The sequence below is a fragment of the Abramis brama genome (genome assembly GCF_963993115.1).
Source record: "Abramis brama genome assembly, chromosome: 1".
NCBI classification, from domain to species: Eukaryota; Metazoa; Chordata; class Actinopteri; order Cypriniformes; family Leuciscidae; genus Abramis; species Abramis brama.
Genome location: NC_139963.1, coordinates 38,653,821 through 38,665,495, shown reverse-complemented (window position 1 = coordinate 38,665,495; position 11,675 = coordinate 38,653,821). Strand labels below are relative to the sequence as shown.

The following is an 11,675-nucleotide window of genomic DNA, read 5'->3' as shown; positions in this document are numbered from 1 at the left end:
CTTCAGTAAAACCTCTTAGTGAAGTTGCAAAGTGTTTAATATGCCACAAAAATGTGTTTTTATTAAATTAAGACAGCTGCCAAATGAAGAACAAGCTGAATGTGTCTTTCACCATACTAATGTCTGTGGTGGTTGCTGCTCTGCAGATGGGCCACTAAACAAAATGATTCTGCCAAAGAACATTTCAGTGTGGTTTGTGCTCCTGGGGCCTGGCACTATTCTGAGGCTCGCACCAAGCAAGAAAAATATGTTTTGGCATCTGTTACATAAACCATATTTATTTTATTTTCTTTGGTATGTGCGAGTGTAGTCACCCATACCTGTTTTGTTGACGCAAACCAAAACAAGCTTCATCATTTGTCATTTGGAACGCTGTGATGTTCTTTGATGTCGTGAGTCAATGAAAAGCCGAGCAGGATTATATTCATGTTAGTTTATTGAACAAGTCTTTGACTCAGTATGGGACAGAGGATGACTGACACTTTTATAATAATACTGTACTCTAAAATGGCAAGTCTGCCTTTTTTCCAGTAAATCTCTGAAGTACAATATATACACATTCTTAATATGATACATACTGGCATTAGCAAACTAACAACAGCCATTACATTGCGATTTGATGCTGTTTAATCATTTATGATTGAGGGTTAACTGATTTGAATCCCCTTCATAACTTTAAATACATTCTTTCCCTTGCACACAAAAGTGGATATAAATGACACATCTCCACTCTTCCATTCACATACAGTGCTTTTTCTCCAAAATATACTAATTTTGCATCCACTGACTTAAGAAAAAACTAGAGTAAAGACATTTTCGATAACAATATAACATTTACTAGCTTAAACTGTACTATTTCTCATCCTGCCAGTATTATTTTCTGGAAAGGTCTACGATTTTCTCCCAGTCTTGAGAGCATTGATGCATATTTCTCTATATATGCATACAATGAAATTATTCATGCAACTAATCTCAATAAAAGCTATTTCTTTTGGATATACACATCAGACAAAAAAGTTTTCCCAATCTGATTCATTGTTTAGAAGCAATAAAGTCAGATCAATACTTCTGAAAATCATTAACTGCACGTTCCAGAAAAAAATCTGAGCAGGTTTCTTCTTGAGCGTAAATCTGTTAAAAGAAATCAAATATGTTTGATTGTATTGACAGAGCTTGTGCAGCTTGTATTCACATCTCAAACATGTGAATTGTTAACCACTTCCTTATGGTGCATGGATAATAATTACAGTAGTAACAGACTAATGATTGAAAAAATATTTAATAAAGAAGATTAAATTTCTAACTAGTTGACCTTAAAACTGTGATCCATTGTCTAGTAGATAATTTCTATAGCTTCGTCTCAGTAAGCTATACACAGTTGACTGGATTTAATATGGCTGAGCAGCTGTGCAGTTATGATGCACATCACCTTAGCAGCAAGCACTCGAGAACACACAACCACCCGCACACAACGACACACACAAACACATCTTTCCCGCTCCCTGATATCAGTCTCACTGAGTTATTTCTGGGTGCTGTAAAAGTTGTAATGTAATGCCCGTTGGTGTGTGAAATTGAGGTAATTATATTGCGTTTACTAGCGTCTACCAGGAGGTTTTATAGAAAGTGTGACCAGAAAACTCAATCTAGACTGAAGAGCTTATGCTGTTGTGGATCACAACACAGAGAGTCTGGGGCAAAATGTGAACTTGAGCTAAAAGGGAATAGGTTGGTCAAAAAGCATCACATTAGAAGGCTATGCCACATATCCTGTAACAGATTACACACGTTCAACCTTTTCCCCCTCCACCGAAAGGACCGTCAGATGGGTTGAGATTTCCCCAGGCTCAAAAACCCAAAGAATAGACATAGCTTACACAAAAACAGCACTTAGTGGTTTCTTCTTGGTCGCCCACTCACCACAGAGATGGACGAATAAAGTTAAGTGTTACAGAGGTTCCAAAATTTCACAGAGACACACCTTGTGGTGAGCGTCCTTTCTGCACACAATATATATATCCAGGTTCATGTGCTGGCTCTACTTCTGTGGATTCAGAGTAAGTGCTAGTGAGGGAGAAGCAGGTCCGATTGGACACAAGCCCTCATGTGACCACCTGCTGTACTGTTGAGCGTTCGTGAGGACATGATTGGTCCCCGCAGTGCAGCCTCTTTAGGAGCCGCTGGAGTTTATGCGAAAAGTTCTTGTTCATTTGCCTGTACATGAGGGGAATGACAAAGCTGCTGCAGAAGGCGAGCAGCACGGATAAACATCTCAGGAAGAAGTATGTGGTGAGGTGGTGCCTGTTGGAATAGCTCCCAGGAGCTCCAGCCACTGTGTGCACCAGTAAGGTCATGTAGTATGGAGTCCATAGAAGAAACTGCATGCACACAGAGGCCAGCAGCAACCTGTGGATGGAAGGATCGAGCCTCCCAGAGTCCTGGTCCAAAGGCGTGGACTCCTTCCTGATTCGGAGGATCAGCACGAACGCGTAAAGCACGGCAACCGCCGGCACCACATACCCAATGAACATCATGATGGCGTCAGCCGCCTCTTTGTTTTGCATCTTGGAGCACTCGATGATCTTAGTGGAGACGTGATTGCACACATAGAAGAGCAGCGAAGAGAAGCTAGTGAGTACGGCACCGCCCCAGATAAAGCCGCAAACATGCTTGGTGTTGTAGACGCTGGACATGTAGGTGCGAGGAAGAGCCCGCTCAATATAATAGTCCAGACTGAGCAAGGTAGTGGAGTACATGATGACCAGAGAGGAGATGTTGAAGAGAATGAGGAGGGTGATGTAGATCTCATTGTTGTATTCCCACATGGGCCAGCGTGTAAAACTGGGGCCCAGCAACTCTACTGGAGCCACCAAGTTGAGCACCAGACCAGCAATGGCTATGTTCACAAAGTAGACATCAGGCATGGTCATGGTGACCTTGTTGGAAAGGTTGACCACCACCAGCAGGGCATTGTAGCAAAGCCCCACTGGAAAGCAGACAATGAGGTACACCAGAGAGAAGACGGACAGAATGAGTCCGAAGTCCTGGCAGAGCCGGAGGTCCACGTTGTCGTCCGTCTCATTGTAAACCATGCAACTCCACATTGCTAGACTTTCCAGAGGTGTCTGCTCCGTCTTTCTGAATCAGCTGTAAGAAAGAACATGAGCAGAATGTTAATGCATTGGTTTGTTTTCAAAATTATAAAACGCTTTTATTACCCGACAAGATCCGGGGTGTCCAATCCTGCTCTTTGAGGGCTGCTTTCCTTCAGAGTTCAGCTCCAATACACTGCCTGGGAGTTTCTAGTGATCCTAAAAACCTTGATAAGCTAATTCAGGAGCGTTTAATTCAATGATAAAGCTAAACTCCAAGAGCAGGATTGGACGCCCTTGAACAAAATTATGGATAGCTGACAAAAGCACTGATCATTTCTCTAGGTTTACAACTTCATGTAAGTGGGAAATAATTACATAGTGCACCTGTAATGCTACATTTTAGATTTTTTTTTATTACTTTCTAGGTGTTTCCTGATTTGCAATGGCTTGCAAAAACCTTCTTGCTGTTGTTACCACCACATAGAGAAGAACACTGAAACCATACATAAACAGCACAGTCAATGCACAAGCATTAGATTTGAAGAAACACCATTTTTTCCACTTCCCTGCATCTTACAGACTGAATTAAACTCAGCACAATATGTTGCACTGGAGAGCAAAACCCTAAACACAAGGACTTCATTTCAGTCACCACGTGCCATTAAGGATCATGTTGTACAAAAAAGAGGAGGGACACCATTATATGACATCAGATGTTTCTTTCCATAACAATAGGTTCCACCTCTCCAGCTCAGCACCTTGGGCCTCGTTGGGCGGTGACAATGCACGTGCTGTGACCAAAGGATGGCATAATTCAGCTCTTTGGCTGTGAGTCGGGCAGATTTATGGCATGAGATGTGACATGTCAGGGGAGCAGTGGATGCACAGTGTGAAGTTTGAGTTCAGGATGAGGTCACAGCGCGGACACATGCAGAGAGCTGCTCTGCAGTCCACTCATTAAAACATAATGACATAACGCTCTCAGTGAGCTCTCAAAATGTGAACAACACTTTTGTATGATTACACACAGGCTACATTATTGCTTTTTTAAAATTTAATTAGCTTCCTGGCTTCTTTTATGTAAACAATTGGTAAAGAGAGCAAAGTTAAGGAGGAAAGAGAGCAAACAAGCCAAATTTGAACCTGGTTTCCCGTGTTTTTTATATGTGATAAACGTGTGCTAGCCAAAGTTATTTGTCCCTACTATCTTTATTTGGAATAATCGCAATCATTGTGCACTTCCCATTCACACATACTCCAATCTTAATTCATTTAAAGTGACTATAGAATATGTTAAGTGAATATATTCATAATAACAACATAAAAACCAACAACAATTCAATGAAATCATTACTCACGATTATTTGCATGACAATTGTCAGAAAAAAAAAAAACAGCCCAAGTCATTATATATATAATGTCTTAAGAACATATTTTGCAGATCAAACTTTCTGACACAAGGCTTCTGGCTTTTGTGTGCATGTCAGCATGTATTTGGTCGTAGAGTTGGAGTCTTCCCAGACAACGCCGAGCACATCTGAGCAGATATAATGACTGTTGAGTGCATGTTCCTATGTCTGCTTACATAACACAGTCACAGATCGGCTGTTTTGGCCTGGAGACAGGCAGCCATGGATTGCTCCACTATGACTCTTGCCAGAGGGAGGGTAAACTCATTTACTCTTTTCACCTTGTAGTCACACACCTATGGGGAACCAGCATGTTTTCTGCATCAACAGCTCTGTATGCAGCACTTTATGTTGCGGTCTAACCGGTATGTAACTACCAGTAAATATCTTCAATGCAACACTTAAAAGGGTTAAACTCTGGTTTAGAGGAAAAACTTGTAAATAGGGATGTACGATATATCGGCCACCATATCGGTATCGGCCGATATGTGTATTTGTAATGTTACCGTTATCGGCCCGATAAGAAAATTTGGCCAATATATTAAAGCCGATAAATAATGGATTATTTCCTTCAGCTGAGGCACTTCAGATGTACACTGTTCGTCATGATGGTTTTGAATTGCTTGAAATATGATTGGAATCACTTCAAAAAGGAAAATTCGGTTAAGTGCAACATGTGCAGCTCAAGTCTGTCATATAGGCTACATACAATTAAAATGAGAACATTATAATTGTGTGCTTGGGACAAAACAAATTGGATTTAGATTTATCGGGCAAAATATCAGTTATTGGCTTTCAAATATAAAGAATTATAGGTATCGGCCAAAATCTTCATATCGGTGCATCTCTACTTGTAAAGACTAAATTGTTTTCCTCACTGGCATGAAACTCAGTCCTATTGGGAACAGGAGAAAAGAGTTGCCGTGGGAAAACAATATGTGATGGCATGGTTTCTAAAGGGCAGGTGTAAAAGTCTGATTCCATAATGGCCATGCCGGCTTTTCTGCATGAATTACTTTCAAAAGAAACAAAATATCTTGCAAATGGACTTTGCTGCTAGCAAACACAATGGAACAGCCAAGACTAGTCACTACCTGTGTCCCTATCTCTCACTTAAAAACAGTCATCATCCTGTTCCCTTCTTCCTCTTCCTGTGACCATGGCAACCAATTGTACAAATAAGGGCAGTACTGGAGGACAGGTCTTCAGACTGCATGCTGCCCATAAGGGATTACAGCCTAATAGATAAAAATCAAAAAACTCTTTTCAAAATCAGCTACTCGTTGCAGTCTGAAAAAATTAACTAGTTGTTCTTGAGAGAGGCCTGCATAAGTAGGGCCCACAGCAGTCACATGATCCTTCAGAAATCATTAATGTGCTGATTTGGTGCGTAAGAATAATTTATTATCAACAGTTGTTAACAGTTGTGCTGCTTTATATTTTTGTGAACACAATGACAAATTTATTCTGATTGTTTTTTTTGGGGGGGGGGGGGGGGGATAAATAGGAAGTTAAAAAGAACAGCATTTATTTGAAATAGAAATCTTTAGTAATATTATAAATGTCTTTACTGTCACTTTTTAACAATGCATTCTTGCTGAATAAAAGTAAAATCTTACCGGTCCCAAACCTTTTTAACGGGATTGTACATTTTTGTACACAGCCGACTATTCAACCATCCTGCCCATCCTTACTGTACATCCCTTGCTTTTCAAACTTGCAACCAGCATCTTGTCAGCCTCAAGAGACCATGACCAAACACTGTCTATGCTGGAAGACTAAAGCATTCCTGAGTGGGTGCAAAAGGTAGCTGACATCACTGCTTACTATAAAAGCATGTCATTTTGAGAATAGTTCTTCTAACGCCTTCAGCTCACGCCTCACATACATGAGCAAGCTCGACTGTAACGGTTAAGTGTCCATCCACTGTGTACCTCTCAATGTGCCCTGTTATTAACTGTACCTCCCTTAAACAAACAAACAAGAAATCTTGGCTGACCATGCATCTGGATGAAGAGTGTTGTGGGAGTCGAACTAAATGCACTTGACACTTTCAGAGAAGTAGTCAACCCTCCGCCCGTCAGATGAAAAGAGGGCTGCTCCACACCCCTCGTATCCCCACTGGAATGTACAGCAAATTCTCAGAATCGGCTGAGTGATGTCACATGATTGCATTTTCTGAGCTTTGTGTGTGTGTGCGTGCTGCAAGGGTTTAGGTAACGAATAGTAAACGAAGATGAGGACTGAGCGCTCTGCAGTCAAATCATGTTGTGCTACAATACATTTTTTTACTTCTGTGTTTCAGCTGCAGGGATTTAGGAAATAGAAAGCAGACTAAGAGGAAGACGACGTATTTAAAGGTCAAAAATCCAAGGTTTTGCATATCGAAATAGAGATGACACGCAAAAGTGACGTAAACAAAAATGACACAAAAAAATGCCTACAAATGTCTAAATATGGTACTGCATGTTAAAACATCTCAGTGATTACAATGGAAGTCTTTTACATTTTTTGCCAAAATGTATTCATCTTTCGCAGAAGTGCGTCATACAGGTCTCTTGTTTTTTGCCATTTTTACAGAAAACTGTTATGCCACAGTAAAAACCTGTTAATTAACTGTAAGTTACCATGTACATAACCAACTGTAAATGGTTATATTTAATTATTACATGTAATTTTACTGTAAAATACTGCAAAATATAAAAAAATCTTTCAAAAAATAAAAGTAGTTAAGAAGTAAAAATAAAAGAAGTAAAAAATATGAATCACCATATTTTATGGTGAAAAACTGACTGTATAAAAAAGATGGACTGCGTGTCTCCACTTCCGAAATACATTTTTTTTTAGCCAAAATATCCCAGCAATAACCGCTGGAATCTTGTGCCGATTACGTCATTTAGAGCCCGAGTCTGCACACGCACAGTAATGATCCTGAGGTGGAGCCGCGGTATCAAGGTCCCGCACATAGGCTACTCCCGCTCCCGACTCAATCGCAAGCACAGCTGGCGTTACACCAGGTTATCTAATAACTAACTAAAACCAAACTAATTGGAGAAATCAACATTTGAACATATGTCAGCATGATAAGAACTACTTAAAATGACAGAAACCATGGAAAAAAAATTGTAATTTGATTTTTTTTTCCAATTACATGAAGAGGGTGGGGTTTATGACCTATACTGCAGCCGGCCACAAGGGGGCGATCAGAATGTTTTGTCTTCACTTTTCAGGGCATGGGCGGCACACTTGGGCTGTGTCCGAAATTGCATACTTCACTACTATATAGGCTAGTAGGTGAAAAACAAGATGACAAAAGGCGACAAAAGAAGTATGTTTGAATTCACAGCACTCATAAAAGAGTAGGCAAAAAGTTCCCGGATGACCTACTATTTCCAGTGTGATACTGAAGTGTGCATACGATGGACACTTTACTATCCCATGAGGCCACGGGAGAGGATTTTTCAACGGCAGTGAAGCGACGCTGGTACGTCACATGATAATGACAGCATGACGAATGTAGTACGGCCGGAGTAGACTCATACCACACACACTCATACTATTTAGAACATGCTTTTTTAGCACTTGCAAAGTAGGCTACAAATTCAAAATAAGTACATACATATGAAATCAATGCATGGTGTTTTTACCCAACAACCCTCTTCCAAAACTAACCTCGCAACAGGCAGTAATAGTAGTAGTGGTCATCTTGGTATAGAGATCAAAGTGTGCCTCATAAATATTCAAATAAAAATATTTAATATTCAGCTGAAAATGTAAAATAAATGGATCCTCAGCCATGTGAGCTCAAAGTTAAAATGTGTCTGGTTTGAAAGTATGGGTGTTGCAGAGGGATCTTTCGCGTTTTGCATCTACAAGTAACTTTATTCAACACCGACTCGACCCGTTTCAATCTCTCGTCCTCCAACAGCGCCATTCATTCTTACATGCTTTTCATCACCTACACGCAGCCGGGGCTCTGATGACCAGGACATTTTTCTAAGCCTTACAATACTTTCATTAAGCTGTGAAACACAAACAAACGTCTCAATTAAACCTCCTGCACATATCTGTGTTAGTCGTCCTGACACCGCCACAGCTGTGTTGACCCCTGGGACGGCAAGTTCTCTCAGCGCTTCTTTGTAAAGTTATCAACAGGAGACATCACTCTGGGTGTTTGAGTACCGTGTGCAGTCTTGAACCGAGAAAAACAAATTCACTGCAGGATCGTTCCTAGTTATACAAAGCGATTCACGTATGATTTGCCTAGCATAATTTGTTTACTGGTGAACATTATATTTTGGTGTGTACGTCATGTCTTAGCATTGTGGGTTGTTGGGGTCACTTATATAAAAATATCTCCACATTTGGAATGAAATATATGGACTGAAGAGAATATGAGGGATCAAAGTTGACAACTGTATGAGAAAATTGGATAACAGGTTACGTAATCCTCTCATGTCCAGCTGGACAGTCCAGACCATGTTGGAGAGTAAAGCGCTCGCCAATGTCTTTAGGCAAAGATGCATGCTTCTCTCAGCTGTCTCATATGACATCTGTGATCTTCAACAGAACTCATAGGCACATTGCCATCCTCTTACAAGTCCTACATGGACCTGATCCAACAGTAACGTAGCCTCTATGGGGTTTTTGATTGTTTAGGCAATCAAAAGAAGTCAATGTCACTTCCCTTGCAGCAACATCATTTGTACACATGTACATTGCGAAATAAACTAATGTGTCAGCGCGAAACTAAATTTCAGGCAAATAAAAGACAACATGGTAATGCTTTTCCATATATATATATATATATATATATATATATATATATATATATATATATATATATATTTCTCCTCAACACAAAATTAATGGAATTAATGTTTGCAAACCTCAACATGTGCTACTCTTTCCAAAACCAAACACATACAACACAAAATGTGGTGTAAAATGCAAATAAAAGGCATTTTGATTATATTTAGTAAATATTACACTCAAACAGTAGTTTTCTTCTCAAAGGTCACTGGTCATTAATAAGTCAATGAGAATATAGCAACTTACAATCACCATTATTTTGCCAAGTAAGACATGTTCCTGGATCAACATATTTTGCTGATCCTGCACAAAATTCCTGTCCGATTTAGTCCGATACTAATCCTAAACCTAAATCATAGGGAAATGATGATGAATAACACTGATGTAGAAACACCTAACCCTGGTTGTAAGCCTAAACTTGATTGGTTGATTGAAACGTTGTTTCAGGATCAATAAAGATGTTGATCCAGGAACATGTTGTACTTGGTGAAAACAGCAACTTACAAATCGCCTTACATCAAGTTTAAAAACAATTAAACACCTGTAATTTGTTTGTTCAATACTTAGCTGATTTTTAAATATTAATTCAAAATAAAAGTTAAAATTGATCAGCTATACAGAGTGTTTAAATGTAAAGACACAGTGTGTTCCTTACACGGTCTGTTGATGCTTACAGGATGTTCAAAGCCCATCCAGGCACCTTCATGGAAAATATAACCGAAAATACTAGGCTAAATGTACAAACCCCTTATATAGGCTACTTTTTTTCTGCGCATAATCTCAAAAACAACCCGTTCGAAAGTTTTATTGTAGTAAAAGTGTATTAACCATGTTTTTTTTGTTGTTGTTGTTTTTTTGGCAGATAGATTTGTATAACCACAACCATTGTTAATTTGTGGTTACCATGTTTTTTTTTTATTTAAAACCATGGTTAATTGTATTTTAGTAAACATACAGCGGGGGGGAAAATCTTCACAATGACTAAAAAAGATGCGTATGTTTGACTGAGCAGTGAATATCATTGGTTTGTTTTTCATCCGGGCTTTACACGTTTGAGTTTAACCTGTCTGATGTTGCTGTTAACTGTCACATATATGCCACACTTCGAGCGGTGAACTGTTATAAAGTGTCTAACGTGCATTAGACTGATGTAGCGAGCTCTCTCATCACTGCTGACTAGATACAGCGGTTTAAATGCTACTTTAAAAACAACTTTTAACTCAATACAGGGAGGTATTGGCTAACCTACTCACCAGAGGACCAGTTCTTGGCACTGAGAGACAGCTCTCTACGGAGGCATCGGGTTCTGCTGTATTTCCATTGACATTTCTCCTCGGATACTTTGACAAAAGCTCCCAAATCGGTAGCTAGACTTCCAGGACTTCGTATTAAAAAAAAAGTAAGTAAAAATGTGATCGATTAAGTCGCCAATATGTGGCGTAAACACAGTTGCATATGGTACATTCGTCTCTGGTCCGTCAAAGCTTGTTCTGGAAAGGGGAGGACGCTGATGATCTTACTACGAATCGAGTGGTGCTGAACTCTACTGTGTGTACACACGTCACGTGACCCTCCCCCACAGTCCTCTTCAAGAGGCCCGACTGCAAAGTTATGAAATCTACTACGGTAAACCTTAAGTTGTTAATATTCATAACACAAACTGTCGCTATTGGACTATCAAAACAAAGGCCCTCGTAGCTAATTAATATTCATTAGGCACGCGTTTCGCTATTGGAAGGTTACCGAACAACGCCTGCGTAGGGTAATTAATATGCATGAATCTAGCCTTTGCCATTGGACGGTTACCAGGCAACGTGAGCGCGACCTTCTTAATATTCATAAGCGTAGCCTTAACCATAGTAGCATTCGTAATTTCGCTTAGCTCGCAGTCAATGGACGAGTGTAGTGGAGGGAGGGAGAGATACAGCAACTTTCAACAGCACACTCACTCACTATCGCGTTTAAAACCTGCCAGAGAAGCGGCTTTGAGTCTGCAGGTCAGAGGATTACCGATCCCGCAGCATTATTTTAGCCCATTTTACACCGGTAGTCTGGATGAGGAAACTAACCTACTTGCATTTGATGTTGTTTTTATAGACGGTAAACTTTTGTTTGATACAAATGCCTGAAAACAGAATATAGTGACATAGAGTATGATTAGTAACAAACAGAGTATGATTTTAAATGAGTTTAGTTAAGTTTAGGCAATAAAAAGAAGTCAGTGTCACTTCCCATGATGCAGCAACATCATTTGTACACATGTAGGCTACATTGCGAAATAAACTAATGTGTCATTGTATTTAGTTTAGTTCAGTTTAGGCAATAAAAATAAGTCAATGTCACTTCCCATGATGCAGCA

The 11,675-nt window shown here is 39.7% G+C and overlaps 1 protein-coding gene across 1 annotated transcript; it reads right to left on the bottom strand.

Moving 5' to 3' along the window:
• Window positions 1-418: 418 nt before the first annotated feature.
• On the bottom strand, window positions 419-11,027 carry gpr146 (G protein-coupled receptor 146). The gene is made up of 2 exons (XM_084134370.1): window positions 10,570-11,027; window positions 419-3,147 (listed from the first exon to the last, which is right to left on the bottom strand). The coding sequence occupies exon 2, from the start codon at window positions 3,102-3,104 to the stop codon at window positions 2,103-2,105; it is 1,002 nt and encodes a 333-aa protein (XP_083990496.1). The 5' UTR covers window positions 3,105-3,147; window positions 10,570-11,027; the 3' UTR covers window positions 419-2,102.
• Between the last annotated feature and the right edge of the window lie 648 nt (window positions 11,028-11,675).